Genomic DNA, 16886 nt, shown 5'->3' with positions numbered 1-16886 from the left:
GAGTGAGGAACTCCTTCTGCTAAGATCATTTAAAAATTCTTTCCTTGTACTTGAATGTTTACAGCAGTTTTATTCATAATCTAAATACTGGAAACAATCCAAATGTCCACAATTGGGAGAGAGAAATTGTGGTATATCCGTGCAGTGGAATACTACTCAGAAACAAAAAAGAACAAACCACAGATACAAGCAACATGAATAAATGTAAAAGCATTATGCTAAACTAGAGAAGCAAGACACAAAAGGCTACATACTCTATGAATCCATTTATATGACATTCTGAAAAAGGCAAAATTTACAGGATTAGAAATCAGATTACCGCTTGCCAGGGGATAGGAATGGAGAGGAGACTGACTACAAAGAAGCAAGAGGGAACTTTCTGCAGGGATGGAGATGTTCTGAATCTTGATCATGGTGGTAGTAAAACACTGTATGTTTGTCAAACCTCATAGAGGGGTATACCTAAAAAGGAATCCTTTAACTTATGTATATTGCACCTCAAGAACTGACATACAGACACATCCAAAAAAAACACCACACACCGCAAAAACAAAACCCTTCCCAAACAAAGAGGATGAAAGGGACCCCAAGCGCGCCTCACAAGGCCCTCAGGCCTAGGCCGGCCGCCTGACGCCCAGGGGTGACGAACACCCTCGTGGCACGGGAGGGAAGCTGGAGAGGCAAGAGAAGGGTGCTTTCGGCGGCTGGGGAATTTGAGGGCGCGTCTGCAAGCACAGGAGCAGGCTGGGAGGAAAGCCCTCAATGAGGAGGATCAGGGATGAGGCGAAGGGGCGCTTCAGCCGCCGCTGCCGCGACTACCCCTGCTTTGGGACCAACACTTCCCGAGGCTCCTTACCGATGTTCCCTTCGATGGAAATTTTCTTGATGCGGGTCCCCTCAGAGCTGGCTGCGGGAGATGGGCAGCTCCTCTTGGGTGGGGTGGCCATGCCTCGTCTTGTGGCGGCCCCGAGCGCGTCGGGCAGGGAGCGCTGGGAGGTGGTCAAAGGTGTGCGCGACTGGGCCGCCGCCGCCGCGGAGCTCGCCTTGAACCGCAGGCTCTCTGGCCGGCGGGTACCCGGGTTTGATTTTGGCGCGCGGCTGCAGCTGCCGACTGAGGCGGGACTGTGAAGTGGCCGCCCGCCCAGCGGGGAAGCCACGCCCCGGCCTTCCCCTAAACCTGAGTTCCCTCCTGGGCCCCTCCGCCGGAGCCCGCCTCGCGCGGGGCCCCTGCGTGCGCGCCCAGCACGAAGGGTCACGGGGAGCGGGGGGGGCGGGGCCGCGCGCGCGCAGGCGCATCTCTGCCCAGAAGGCGGTGGCAGGGAGGGTTCCCTGAATCTTGTGGGAATCCGGGCGGGTGCCCAAAGGTCGAAAAGCGCTCGCGGGTAGAGGTCGCGCCACCTGCCCTCGTCACCAGGAGTGGGCCGGGCTTTGGGGAACTCGTTTGTCCCGTGGGGTTTGTGGGTTCTGAGCGTCTGGACCGAATTGGTTGGACTTGAAACTTTGAACTTGTCAGGGGTGAGGCAGTGAGTAGTAGAAAAACCAACGGATTACCCTGTGTTCTCAGCCTGGAGGCTATCATCAGGCCAGGTGGCGCTGGGAATGTATTGCAGTCTTACTGTGTGCCAGACATTATTTTGAACGTTTTTCATTGGTTAACTAGCAATCAAGTGCCAGAGATCCTACCGTTAGCCCCATTTATCAGTGAGGAAACAGGCACTGAGGAGGGATGTTGAAAGTCTCAAAGTCAGTGTGAGTGGAACTGGGATGGGAATTGAAGTATTCAGATGCCACACCACAGGAAGCCTTTTCTGATCTCTCATATCCTGATTTGGATGCCCCATTTATGCTGAAGGGGAGCAGAAGGTGCCACCCCCAAATTTGCCACTTTGGCATATTACTTTGAATTAAATAAGGACACTCTGACCGTCCTTTGTTCCTCCTGAAGGCGGGGGCTAACTCTCCCATATAAAAGTTACCTTCCCTGTACCAGGAGGGTAGAAGGCAACCTATCGCCAGAGACCGGGAATTTAGGGCAGAGAAGACTGGATAAATAAACCTTGTTACTGTTTCAACAATTTACTACACCAGGCCCAAACCCCTTCGTCTTGTCAATTCATCACAAATTTATTGTTTCTTTGTCTAAAGGATATAAAAGCTTCCTGCTTTAGTCATTTCATTGAGTCTTACATTTTTATGGGGCTCCCGTATGTAATTAAATGTTTTTCTCCTGTTAATTTTATGTCAACTTCATTATTAGACCAGCACCTAAAGAGGGAAAATTTCTCTGCCCTACAATGCTGTGAAGAAGTTACCACACTGGGTAGGTTTCTGTTCAGCATGACTATAAGCTTAATTAAATCTGCATACCCTACACCTAGCACATAGTCAACAAATGTATGTTGAATTTTTGAATGCCTACTTATGTGCCATGTCCTCTGCTAGATGACTCATCTAGCTGGGGACAAATGCAGTGTAGAAACGCCCAGAGGAATTTGTTTTTAATCACGGTAAAGACCTAGTAAACAGGCCACTCCCCAGTCTAGAAGTTCCCAAGTTCAAATTGTCTACATAAACCATAGGCCCTATTATTCTTTCCTACCTTACAACCAACATCAGACCTGAAATGCATCAAAAGGTGGAGTAAGAAGAAGGGGGTAAATGGTGAATCTGTTCTCAGAAATAGAAGGCAGAAATCAAAATGTGATTCCATGGGGAACTCTAGGATGAAAACAGAAAAAATCATTTTTTGTAAATTCCCTATTTCATTATGGTAGTATTTTATGTATATTACTTTTGTTTATCCCCACAGTAATTAGTAGCAGGATCCTTGAAATGAAAAAGGCCTGAATACTTGTCATGGGGATGGCAAGGAAGCTGGGGAAGCTACTAGGTTTTTGTTTTGTTTTATTATATTTTGGTCCCACTGAGCAGATTGCGGGATCTTAGTTCCCCAACCAGGGATAAAGCCCAGGCCCCCAGCAATGGAAGCTCGAAGTCCTAACCACTAGACTGCCAGGGAATTTCTGTTACTAGGTATTATATTCCACACCCAAACTTGGGGGAAAGAAAACATGTAATGGTAAGGGTTTTGGCAGCTACTGAGAGAGTAATAAGGCAAGGTAAGTCTCTGAGACCTTAGTGGAACTCACTAAGTCCCATGTGGATCTGACAAAGATGTTTGGGGTTGAGGATTAGAAATCTCCAAGTGTGGTTCCCCCTCCACCAAACCAAACCAGACAAAAAACAACTAAACAAAAACAAAAACCACAAAAGAAGTACTTGTATAGTGCAGTGACTGAGAGTTTAAGCACTGGATAATTAAAGACTGGTTTCAAATCCCAGTTCTGCCAGTGTCTGGCTGTGAGAACTTGAGTTCCTCCAAGCTGAAGAGTGTACCTCAAAAATACAAATAGGGAAACAGGAAACCTAGCTCTTTTGACATCAATTTCAACATAATTTCCCATTATGGAGCATAACCAGTCGATAACACAAGAAAGAGACTAGAGAAAAGCACTCTCAAAAGTACCTCCCTGATTTTTGTCCACAATCCCTTATCTGAAACTCTTGTAGTCAACTCTGTTTCAGAATTTTTAAAATTTTGGAATTTATGGGACTTCCCTGGTGGCGCAGTGGATAAGACTCTGCGCTCCCAATGCAGGGGCCTTGGGTTCAATCCTTGTTCGGGGAACTAGATCCCACATGCATGCCACAACTAAGAGTTCACATGCCACAACTAAGGAGCCCACCTACCACAACTAAGACCCGGCACAACCAAGTAAATAATTTTTTTTTAATTTTGGAATTTAGAAAAGAAATATAGTTATATACCACATATATTATGTAACCATTCCTCACCCTCCTGCAAAAGTGTTAAGTACACTAACATTTTGCAGTGAAACATGTTTTCCCATTAAGTAGAATAAAGGCTATTAACCTCAGATCAGGTTAAGTTTGCAGTGAATTCAAGAAAATACTTTGTTTTCTGAGCGTTTCAGATGTTGGAATTACAGATAAAAGACAGGGTATTAGAGCAGGGGTCCCCAACCCCCTGTTAGAAACCCGGCTGCAAAGCAGGAGGTGAATGGCAGGTGAGCGAGGGAAGCTTCACCTGCCACTCCCCATCACTCCCCATTGCTCGCATTACCGCCTGAACCCCCCCCCCGCCCCCCCCCCCCGCCCCCTGTCCGTGGAAAAATTGTCTTCCACAAAACCGGTCTCTGGTGCCAAAAAGGCTGGGGACCTCTGTATTAGAGCACTCAATCAGGTGTGAGCATGCTACCATCTCAACCCTTCCTTGCCAGAAATTTTACTACTCCTTCAAGTTAGGAATTCCTTTTCTCCAGCGGTAATGCTGGTATAACTAAAGAATGAGACAGGGTCTCCTAACTGATAACATACAAGTTTATTAAGAAAACTCTAGGGATTTCCCTGGTGGTCCAGTGGCTAAGACTCCGAGCTCCCAATGCAGGGGGCCCGGGTTCCATCCCTGGTCAGGGAACTAGATAGAGCCCACACGCCCCAAATAAGAGCCCGCATGCGCAACTAAAAAAAAAAAAAAAAAATTTTCCGCGTGCCGCAACTAAGACCCGGCACAGCCAAATAAATAAATAAATAAAACTCTAAACCAACTGAGAAAATGAGGACAAAGGCTGAAAAAATAAGAGGTCTTGAACATTGATAAGTAGTGGTTACACGGCCCCTGCATTTGTGTACACCAACCCAACAACTTCTGTAAAAGGATGTTTATCAACTTAATAAACTTGCTTATAAATTTCTACCTGCAACCTTCATTACTACCTAGAAAACAGAAGGATGCAGAAGCCATCATAACAGCAAGATTGGGAGAGTGCTTCCAGCAAGTCTGAAGTGTGACAGCAAAATAACATACTAGCAGGGCATAGGAGCAAGCCAGCAGCCCTATATTAGCAAAGGAACATATATTTTGCTGCATGCTTGTAAAGGTGAACTTAAGTCATCAAGAAAACATGACACTGTAATCATTATGCTGTTCGTAACAGTATCTATAAAGCATGGCTGTTTAAGCATTAAAGAAATAATTTAGAACCTTTGTTACCAAAATGCATCATTCCATACAATATTATATAGTAAAGAACCATATAAATTCAGTACAGTTGAAGCAAATGAACCTAACTAGTAAAACAGTTAATTTTTATATGTGTATATTTCTTTACATACAGTAGACGCTTTGTACGTACTATACATGCATAATAACAAGGTTTTTTGTTTGTTTTTTTTTTTTTTTTGCTGTACGCGGGCCTCTCACTGTTGTGGCCTCTCCCGCTGCGGAGCACAGGCTCCGGACACGCAGGCTCAGCGGCCATGGCTCACGGGCCCAGCCGCTCCGCGGCATGTGGGATCTTCCCGGACCGGGGCACGAACCGGTGTCCCCATCATCGGCAGGCGGACTCTCAACCACTGTGCCACCAGGGAAGCCCTAACAAGGTATTTTTTATTAAAGCGTGCAGGCACAGTCCACATCAGCATGGACTAGCATTTTCTACTCCTAGTCTTCATCTCAAATACCAATTAGTGACACTGGGCAACTATGGCTACTACCATCAAAATATTCTCAACCTAATGGTCTAAACACAATTTCCTCTAAACATAAATACCTCTAAATAATGATACTCTAAGAATACTCTAAAATACACATTTCCTTTTGGAACTTAGGTATCAGGGTAAAATGAGGATTCTCCCATACTGTTTATTCTTTAATGGTCTGTAATGAAGACAAAATATTAGATAAAAGCTTAATGGAAAGGTGAACAAATAATTATTTTGCTAATTATTCTCATGGTAATAGTATATTTAAAGAAAATAAACAAAACCACTGGCCTCAAGGTCAAGCATATTTGGGTTTTCACACCCTAGCGCAAATCAATGACTTCTATAATCTCTAAACTTTAGTTTTCTAGTATAGAAGACACTGAGCCACTAACTTCCAGGGTTGTTGTGAGCATTACAAAAAATAATGCCTAACAAGTTTTAAATGTTCAACATATTTCATATACCTTCAATATTTCTCTAGGAATCTGTACAGTGTGGGAACACCTACAGCAAAAATAAACAGTAATGCAAAGTCAGGATTCATGGCCAAACATAACTATTTATTATTTTTTTAAATAGACATTCAGTTTCTTCCTTTAAAGAAAAAAAACCCTAGAATTTAAATATTTCCAATCCCATGACATACAAGTCTGTATACATTATTTACATCTCTCAATTAAAACATATTACAGATTTTCCGACATTCAGTATCCCCTTTTATTTTTTAGTTCTTACCACACTACATGGTTTGTAGGATCTTAGTTCCCTGACCAGGGATAGAACTTGGGCCTCCAGCAGTGAAAGCGCCAAGTCTTAACCACTGAACTGCCAGGGAATTCCCTCAGTATCTCCTTTTAAAACAAAAATGAGAAAACAGTTGAAGTCTGATCAAAAGTAACTACAATTTGAGTAATCTTGGCACAGTTTACAGTATAGCCCCCATGTTGCATTTCATGTTTTAGATTCAGCTACTTTAATAGAGAGAAATTGTCCATCTCCATTAGAGCAGGATCCTGTCTTACTCATTCTCTGCAACAGTTGCACAGTGTGAATGCTGCCTCATGCTTCCATTTATGGCACTGGCAGTATTCTGGTTTTGTCCTCAGAAATGATTCTATTAAAACTTTAAGTATTCTCATGTTTATTGTATTCTCTCTCAACCTAGATCTCGTGATGCTATTCCTAGATAATTTTTAGTAATAATGTATAGGGAAAGTTCAAATAAAACAAATTTAAGTTTTCCCCACAAGATTAGTGTCCTTACCACCCTAGTATGCATGTACAAAAATAACAAATACAATTTAGTGGCTGTAAAAAACTATTTCCCCTAAAAACAGTTATCTCTGCAGAACAATTTAAGGAGAAAAGTGTTCTTAAAATGAAAATGCAAGAATCTATTTTACAACTTGCACAATTAAGTAAACAAAATGAAAACCTGCAAACCTGTAAGAAACACCCACACATATAAGAATTTAATAATATATAACAGAAATTAAATATTAATAAAAGATTTAAATTTATATCTCTAGTAATCTCAGCTTCAGTGATGTAGTTTAAAGAAAGCTATCAACCAAAACAACCAAAAATGCTTATGTAAATTGTATCATCCAACACTTCAGGTGCAACCTATGTATTGACAGCAATCACTTCAGAATCACTAACAGTGAGGACCTATATAATCAATCTGTTTTGTTTTTCGTCTGTGTGTGTGTGTGTGTCTGTGTGTGTTGTGAGATAGGGGAGAGAGGAGTATATGGAAAGTCAACACCAGTAAGGAAGTAATTTACCTCCAAGGAGAAGATGACAAGTAAACATAAGTTTGGAAAGGCCAGTGATTTCACTATCTTTGAGGATTCTAATCCAAATTTTTCTATTGTGTAGTATTATATGCAAAAAAGGAAATTTGTATCACACTTGCAAAACTGAGAGTACTCAGTATTTTAATCTGTATTTTCTCTCTTTTGTCAAAATTTAAGTATCAGTTCAGCTACAAGTGGCAGACATGGAGCACAGTTTTATACCTTCAAAATGAATTTTTCTCTATAATTAGCTCATTAGGAGAGCCTCAAAAATTCAAATTGTCTGCAGTCAGAATTGTTATTATATCTTAAAATTAAACTTTTCCATTAAATCATGAAATAGCTTTAGCTCTAACAGTTATCTCATATACCATTAAACTGACAGCTCAACAACTGTAATTCCTATGGTGAAACTTAATATTATGACAAAATGCTGATATTTAAATCATTTTAGGAGCCGTCCGTATAGATCTAGAATAGTGTTTCTAGGAATTGGTATATTCTTTAATATCCCAGATAAGTTTCAAAATAAGTTAAGTTTTCCTCTTGGTATGCAGTGACATTTTCAAATATACTTCTTGTCTCATATCTTTTAAAAAGACATTCAAAATGTTAAAGTTATAAATCACATATGAAATGATTATACAATTTGAAATATTTTACTGTGACACACAGACTTAAATTCAGCATAATTAATATATAAACTGTATTCCAATTTCTTTTTACAATGATCTCCAGTCTTTAAATTCAAACTGTTCATTTGCGTGAAAATAAGTTTAAAAAAAAAAGCATGGAGGTAAAGCCTGCTGCTTCCTTAAGCTACTTCTATCTTAAATATTGGATCCATTTTTATTTTTAATATACCTTCAATCAAAACTACCCTACAGTACTCAAGATATAATCCAAAAGTTATCAGGAAAATGGACCAAAAATAGAAAATAAGAAAAAGACTTTGGTTTTTTAAACTATTATATTTAACTGTAAGGTAATTAAACTAAATTAAAAAAATAAAACTTGTACATCCAAACAATACTGCCTACTTCAAAGCAGTGGCATCAGGAAACTATTTTTTTATTAAATGATGCTACAAATCAGTGCTCAAAACATTCTGTTCTGCAAATTCAGAGCCTATGGCATATTCTTTTGAACTTCCTTAATAGTTTAGTTCTAAGAAAACAGCCAAAGTAGAGTTGTTTTGGTGAATGAGATAGGTCATATTAAGCTTCCAGAAAAGTTTTCAGTGCAACTGAAATGATAAAACAGATTTTCCTGCATAGTCACAAACCAATTCTCAAGGCATCGCTGAAAGTGTTCTAGAAACATTACACCTTTGCAGCATAGCTGGAATAAGTAGTGCTCCCAAAGAAACTACTCTGAAGATCAACTCTCATTTGAGATGTTCAAGGTATGACATATTTATCTTAAAAGGAAGTCCTACAACTTAATAATTTTATCTCACATATTTTACCATTTCAGTGGTTATCAAAAACTCTCTCAGAGAGGGTGTACACAAAGGTATAAAAGAAATCTGTCATTTTGCTATTTTCCCCTAAGCAAGGAAAATGCTAATACATAAAATGCAGTGTGGTGCTTACATGTAAAATATAAATATCCACATTATCGGTAATTCTTGAATATAAGAGATTGTAGTGCTTTATCTTTCCTGATAAGCCAGGTAGTACCTCAGTCTGCGACATATTATACACTAAACATATCTTTTCCTACTTAATTTTATGCTGAACATTTAGCATTTAAAAATGACAAAGGTAGGAAGAGATAGCAATCTAAAATCTTTCAATTTAAGGTAAACTGACCTCCAAAGCCTCTACCAGCTAACACATACTTAATGTTTTAGTGCAGCCTAGTGTCATGGTTTTTATGGAAAACAGAATAATCAAGCCAGTAAATGAAAGCCAGTAGCACCACCTACAGCTAATGGAAAGATTTTCACTCTGTTATTAATTTCTCTCCACCACCATTACACCGTCATTTAAAAGAATTACTAAAACTTGCTTCCTATCAACATTTAACCAAAGCTTTGTGACAATACTATGTTAACTTACTACTTTATATTTTATGCTTTCATCAGCAGATGAGAAAACCAACTTCTGCTTTATATCTCTGTATGAAGAGCAGGGGGGGAAATCATTATCCTGGTTATTTACAAATTAAGAAATCTGGAAAGAATCCAATAGACATTTATAAGCAAACTATGTTGTAAAACCAAGATTTGATCCTTATTTTATAAAAGGCATCTTACTAATGCTCCTGGGAACCAAACGAATCAAAGCAGCTTTTTATTAAGTCAGTTATTTCTCACATGCTCTGGTGTTTCCCTGTTTGCAGCCATGTAACACCATGCACAATGCCAGGCCTCTCCCTGGGAGAATGTCTCTACTTTGTTACCATATATATACACATACATATTTCCTTACTTCCCAATACCTCTGTTTAAAGGAATACTCAGAAGCAGGCACCTGAGATTCTGGCACAGTGATAAGAAACTCCTATCTACATAGAGTGGAAAAGTAAGTCCGACTACTAAACATTAATTTATAATAACATTTGTACAGTGTACTACTGTATAAGGCTTAAATGAGTAAAAACAATGTTTCACTTGTCTCTCCACACTTGGCTACTGCAACCCCTTTATTACTAGGTTGATATGAAGTCAAATGCAGTATTGGAAGACTATTTGAATAATCATATGTTTCATCTTCCTAAATAGATGGTACCCCAAATCACTAGATGCCAGATTTTGTTTCTCAATCAACCCACAGTGGCTGATATTATATATTTGGATACTAAAAGATATGTTTTAAGGAAATCAGCTAGTTCTCATTGCAGTTTATAAATAAGTATGACCAATGAATGTCCAATATACTTGCCTCTGCCAGGCTCTCCTGTTACTTTCTACTGTTGGTACTTGGAGAATGATTGCTAGAAATGAGAAAAAGGCAGTTCCTACTGATCATAATTGTAATGGCAGTAAATTGTATCACTATTCTACTTGTTAATGGCAAAAACAAACTGATTTCATTTTAGATTCTTTTCTACTGTTTTTAGTCTATACAATTTCAGAGTAAGACTTCTATTCTACAAGGAAAAAGGTATATATTCCTAACAAAGGAAGAGTATATATTTCTAACTGAAGGAAACAGATTTACCAGAAATGACGAAATTAAAACTGGAAGTCTAAAAAGGATATTTCGCAAGAGTAAAACTGAAGTGAAAAATGTTAACATTTATTTTAAAAACTAAGTTTCTGGGGGCTTCCCTGGTGGCGCAGTGGTTGAGAGTCCGCCTGCCAATGCAGGGGACATGGGTTCATGCCCCGGTCCAGGAAGATCCCACGTGCCGCGGAGCAGCTGGGCCCGTGAGCCACGGCCGCTGAGCCCGCGCGTCCAGAACCTGTGCTCCGCAACGGGAGAGGCCGCAACAGTGAGAGGCCCACGTACCGCAAAAAAAAAAACAAAAAAACTAAGTTTCTGAACTTTTTACTTATGGGAATAGCTCACCAGAAAGTCATAGCAAAAAAAAAAAAAATGTAAAAGTTAATTACTACTTTAGCACTTTCATTATCTGATATCACTGCAAAGAAAGATTTCCTTTCACAGTGGAAAAATCAGAAGTCAGAATGTTTCAAGTTGGGCCTATAACAAGTAAAGAAGGTACTGTATCATTTTAAAATGACAAACACCAGCTCCATTCACTGAATGGAAATGCTGTAAAGTGATCAATTTCCCCAAAGTCCTTAAATTCCATGTTTATGTCTATATCTAAAATTAGTAATTTATTTTTAACTTCTCATGGAAGTTGATTCCTAAAAGGAAGTCTCTAAGACTTTGCTTACAAGAGATTGATTAAAATATTCATGCCATTCTATTCAAGAGTTTTGAGAAAGGACTTTCTTGAACTTGACTCCCTGTACTTAATCCCATCTATAACGCACCATTCAAACTAACCCCCCTGCAAACAAACACACACTCCTATCACCTCCTCTTCAAAGCAGAAGGGGATTCTGCAGATTTATGGCTCATTTGGCAATTGCTAAGAAACCTCACAGTTCAGCATCATCTCTGAAGATGGCAAACCTATATATAACCTGAATTTTTACACCTACAGTGCAGTTAACATGTAGAAAGAAGCCAAAATGTAACCGGTATTACATTTCAACATCTTCAAGTTTCAATATCACAGATATCAAGAGATGGAAAAGACCTGCTTGTAGAACTTTAAGCATCTGTTGAACAGAATTACTATCAATATCAAAAATAATTAAGAAATACTAATTTTTTATGCTCTACATGCACACCTTTACAAACTGTGTTTCTTTAATGTAGTAAAAGCTGGAGATCACCAATTTAGGTAAACTATGGCTTTTATCAATAGGTATTTTGAAACATGCATCAGTAAGTGCCCTGGGTAGTAATCCTAATATTGTTTCAAGCCCTGTTCAGTTCTATGTCTGTGCTTTGCACCTCAGAAATGAGCCTGCCAAGGCACTTAAAAACATAAGACTTTTGGGGACTTCAAAAATCAACCACAATTTACACAACGGAGAACCCCCATCCATCAGCAGTCCAATCAATAAGCATTTCTTTCAACATATAGTATTATCAAAAATTCCCCAAGTTAGAAAAAATACTGTATGCCACTAAGACAAAATTTACCCCTATCAACTGAATAGAGAATGGTTCTTGCCTTCCTCTAGCCATAGTATATGGTTTCATTTATTCAGAATAAAGAAAAAGGAACCCAAACAAGCCCCCCAAACCTAACATAAAAACAACCAAGATAAAAATAAAATAAAACAAAATCCAAATGCACTCCACACAGCTTCATTTGAGGAATAATTTGCACACATCTGCATTCTTTTATCTGTCCTTTGAGGTGAGTTTTTCGATCAGTTCCTGGAGTGGTGCAAGTTCTCTTCTGTCAATAAGGTTGAATTCCTATGTATGACAAAGGCAGAAGAAATAGCAGAAACATTATTTACATCTCATTCCAAAACAGATTTCCATTAACATTTGTTGGAAATTAGCTTTTAAAGTAAATAAAACTCAAATCTTTTTTTCAAGAAAACTTTTTCTATTCCCTACCTCTGTGTCTTATGCAATTCACTTAACCACTTCTGATATTATATTTTACATCTGTAATAATTAGGGTAAATTACCTCATAAGATTATTATGGGGACTAAATGTGATACTGTAATGTTAACCACTTCATGTAATCCCTGGCACAAAGTAAACGCTCAATAAATAGGAGTTGCTGCTTCCTGTTAAAAGGAATAACCAGGGCACCATTTAGATATAGTCAACCAAGCAGGGATCAAAAAAAATCTCAGGCAAATTTCAGCATTATATGAAGAGTAAAAAAGTTAGTTTATGTTATTAACTAACATATCTGCAAGCTACCATATAATGTGGTATGAGAATAACATGAATAATGTGGAGTCCATAAATGATAAGTAAATCCTGTAAAGAACAAATAAGAAAGCCTGGATTTAAATTGTGCTTCTTTAGAAGTTCTACCACTGTCATTCTGAAATTCAATTATGAATAGATTTCCCCTGAACTATAAATTATAAGGCTAATAAAAAGTGGCTGTTCGTGGAGCGGCTAGGCCCGTGAGCCATGGCCGCTGAGCCTGAGCGTCAGGCTCCGCAACGGGAGAGGCCACAACAGCGAGAGGCCCACGTACCGCAAAAAAAAAAAAAAAAAAAGCTGTTGATACTTCTGATCTTTTGATATTCTGCCACAGTGGGGCATTCTGAGGTCACAATTTCACTCATTTACTAGCATCCATCACATGCCAAGCACTGCAGTAAGTACTAGGAAGGCATTAAGGGGCACTCAATAGCAAGTCTACCACTAAGACTTGCGGGGTCTGGACCAATAGCACAAATGGATATATATCACATGACTAAATTACTGTATTTTACATTAAGCTAATATATTGTTATATATGTTCGATTCTCCTACCTTAACAAACACACCATAGTAGCCAGGAAAGCAGATTCAAATTTAGAATTCTTAAGACTCCCAGTCTACATTGGAAAGTAGTGACATGAGGAGAGCCAGTCCCTGGCCCTCAGCAAACCTCCCTGATCTACCAAACCACAGCTCCATCCTGTATTTCAATGGGTCTCACATGCAGGAGTGTGGACACCCTGACAAGCTTATAAAGGCAATGTCCACACACACTCACCAACAGCTGCCATCTGGCTATCCCTTAGGTCTGGCTATCAGAGATATGACCTTCCCTTAAAAGTACGGACCAAAGGAAAAGATCCATGCAAACCCTGGCAATACACTTGAGACCATGTGGGTAGGGAGTTCTGAATCTCAGGTATCCAAGCACATACCAGAAGGGATCTATGTAGGTATGTTCTTGGCCCTATGGACTTCTCACTCCATGCAGGAGTATGGGCAAGGGCCAGAGCAGAACTTCTAAATTGTGAGGCCCAGGGCAGAGGCCACTCTCACTCAAAGAAGCAGTAATACTGTATAACTAATGGACCCGCCTTCAAGAAGGTCACAGTGTCCTGAGATATAACTAGGCTCAGATGTGGTAAATGCAACGTATCAATCCCTTACTATTTTGCTAGGAGTTGGGAGATACAGTGTACTTTAAGATCATATAATAAGGTAAAACTAATAAACCTTCTGGTGGGAGAATATCCTCTCCCAAACCACTAAAACCTCAAGCAATCATGTTCTGCCTAAACCAAAGCACAGATGCAAATTTTAGGATAACATTTTGTTTCTATTGGTGTCTATAGATGGGATACCATAGTAAAATAATTGCTCAGGGCAACAGTTTTGGCAAGTTACTATCTCCTAAAATTTGTTTATATAGGTGAAATTAAGATACAAAATGTGTATCCCCATTATGAGGAGTGTGTATAGAGGGAAAATAAACACATTTTTCTTTGTGGAGATGGGGCATGGGAAAGGTATTTATAAGTTTATGCCCACAGATATACAAAAACAACACAGATTCAAGCTTTGGACTTCTCCTGCCTACCATCTCCCTTCTCCAAACTCCACCAAAAAACAGCTGCTCAGCTTCTGCATTTCTACCTCTTTTTCACTCCTACCTTTTAGTTCTCTAATTATTATAGCAGGACAAGAATAGCCTCACTCCTTTTAGTCTACATCTCTAAGGCCCATTCTCTGAGAAATAAAGAGAGAAGGAAGAGGAGGTCAACTAAGGATTCAGATCAAAAGTTAATGGACCTGGCTCCCCTGGTGGCGCAGTGGTTGAGAGTCCGCCTGCCGATGCAGGGGACATGGGTTCGTGCCCTGGTCCGGGAAGATCCCACATGCCACGGAGCGGCTGGGCCCGTGAGCCATGGCCGCTGAGCCTGCGCGTCCTGAGCCTGTGCTCCGCAATGGGAGAGGCCCGCGTACCACAAAAAAAAAAAAGAGGATGAAGACTAGAGAGATATAGCAAATTTTATCCTGACAGTATGGATGTAGTATTCACCTCATAACTCTGTAGATAACTGCTTTTTCTGAGCAAAAAAGATCTCCTAATCCAACTTACCTGGACAAAAAAAATAAAGTGCTTGAAAGATGTATTGAGATGTGCTTCCTCCTGCAGCTGGATCACAGGGTCAAAATGCTGATGATAAATGTGAGCATAAACCCTAAAGAGGCGTTTGAGTATAGTTTTTGCCACAGACATGAAATTCTTCGGAAATGGGACACCTAGTAAATAGATAAACAACCCCCTCTATTAACAAGAAGAGAACAAGGCATTATCAGCAAATGGCAATATAAATTACCAAGACAAGGCTGAAAATAATAAGTATTTATGAATTACTACTTAAAATACCCATTGTACTTTTCAAAAGTTCTCAAAATATCATGAATGAAAATAAACTTCAATGCTTCTATGGAATAAGAATTTGTCTTCAGTTTAGCCCTTTAGGCCTCTAATATACCACCACTTTACCAAAATGAAACAAATGTCTAAGATGGTAATGGAGCTAAAATGCATATTCAGATCCTCAGGTTTCTTATGCTGAACACAAATAATGTATCACTATGTTTAGTTTTGTTTAAAATGCCTGCAATACATTTTCAGATTTTTTTCTATGGAAATTATTTCATTACTACACCAGGTCTACATTTACCCTGAAATTAGCTGCAGTCTCTGCTCAATTAGACTTGTTTTATGAATTAGAGCACTTTTACAGCAGTAAATACAAAACTAGAAAAATACAAAAGTCTACATCCTTTGTTAAAGTGGCTAAATGATCCAGATTTACACAAGGCAAATGGCACAAGGCAAATACTGGTACTACTGGGTTCAATGTCATCACATTGCCTACTGCCCATTTAAAAATATTATAGATCACATTATAGATCACATTATAAAACATTATAGATCACAAGAAAACATAAGACATTTTGGGGTACATTAAGTGTCTCCCAAAATGAAGGGACACTATATAAAATAGTATGCTTACATTACACACTTCAAAAATGTCAGTGTCATGAAAAGACCAAAAAAGCCTGAGAAATACACATATTCCACATTAAAGGGGGCTAAAGAGACATGACACTGAATGAAAACAAACGTCAAAGATTTTCTTTTGCTCTAAAGGATATTATTGGGAAATTTTGAAAAATCTGAATAAGATTTGTAAATTAGACAGTAGTATTGTACTGGTGTTAATTTCCTGATTCTGACAGTTATACTGTGATTTTTCTAAGGAAATACACATTGAAGCACATACAGATAAAGGTCCATCATAATTGCAACTTACTCTCAAACAGTTCAGGAAAAAGAAAAGAATGTGGAGTGGGGAAGGAGGGAGAGAGAGAGAGAAAGCAAATGTGTTAAAATGTTGGCAACTAAAAAATCTGGAAGAAGGATACATAGGGATTGTTTGCACAATTCTTACAAATTTTCTAGAAGCCTGAAATTGGGTTAAAAGTTAAAAATTATATTATGAAGATAAAAGATAAGATGAGGGCACTTATCCCAAACCATTACTATGTATATAAGTAATGCAGTCTTGAAAAATAGACCTTTCATTACAAAGGCTCCAAAGTAGTTAAAGCATTCAATGAATGTGTTTAAAACAAGCCATAACAACAGCGACTATTTACATTGCTGTCTCCTCCACTATATCCTTCTCCCCAAAACTAAAAAAGCATAAAATACAGTCAAAAAGTTGAAAAGAGCAAATTCTTAATTTTTTCAGAAAACACAGTTGTAAGGAATTTGACACAGTAAAGTCATATGAACTGTCTAAATGTAAATAATTTCCACTTGAAAGGTCAGCCCTTTAAAAGGTCAGCATATATAAAAGTCACTCAGTTGATAACAGGCCAACCTGTCAAATCTTGTTTTCTTCTCACCTAGCCTGATTTCACAGCCTGCAAGGTTCACACGTGGGTCATGAATACAAATGCCCTCTTTGCCACAAATATAAGGTAAAACTGTTTTGAAGTCATATAAACTCCCTTCCTAAACAAGAAATGGATATGACTGCAGCAGAT

General features: G+C 38.9%; 2 protein-coding genes across 4 annotated transcripts in view; both read right to left on the bottom strand.

Moving 5' to 3' along the window:
• Positions 1-1246, bottom strand: part of DCK (deoxycytidine kinase) — a 57812-nt gene extending 56566 nt beyond the window's left edge. For 2 of the 3 annotated variants that reach the window (XM_067736223.1, XM_067736222.1), the window contains exon 1: positions 857-1246. In XM_067736223.1, the coding sequence (XP_067592324.1) occupies positions 857-947 (91 nt within the window). In that variant the 5' untranslated portion in view covers positions 948-1246. The remainder of the gene's footprint in view (positions 1-856) is intronic. The other variant, XM_067736221.1, reaches the window with a different exon arrangement.
• A 4861-nt stretch (positions 1247-6107) lies between these two features.
• MOB1B (MOB kinase activator 1B) overlaps positions 6108-16886 on the bottom strand; it is a 59792-nt gene continuing 49013 nt past the window's right edge. Inside the window, exons 5-6 of the mRNA XM_067736210.1 lie at positions 14920-15083; positions 6108-12322 (exon numbers count right to left, since the gene is read on the bottom strand). Coding sequence (XP_067592311.1) covers positions 12245-12322; positions 14920-15083 — 242 coding nt within the window. The 3' untranslated portion in view covers positions 6108-12244. The remainder of the gene's footprint in view (positions 12323-14919; positions 15084-16886) is intronic.

This window comes from Pseudorca crassidens, chromosome 4, assembly GCF_039906515.1.
Source record: "Pseudorca crassidens isolate mPseCra1 chromosome 4, mPseCra1.hap1, whole genome shotgun sequence".
NCBI classification, from domain to species: Eukaryota; Metazoa; Chordata; class Mammalia; order Artiodactyla; family Delphinidae; genus Pseudorca; species Pseudorca crassidens.
The sequence above is the reverse complement of the archived record's forward strand: the minus strand, read 5'-3'. Positions and strand labels throughout refer to the sequence as shown.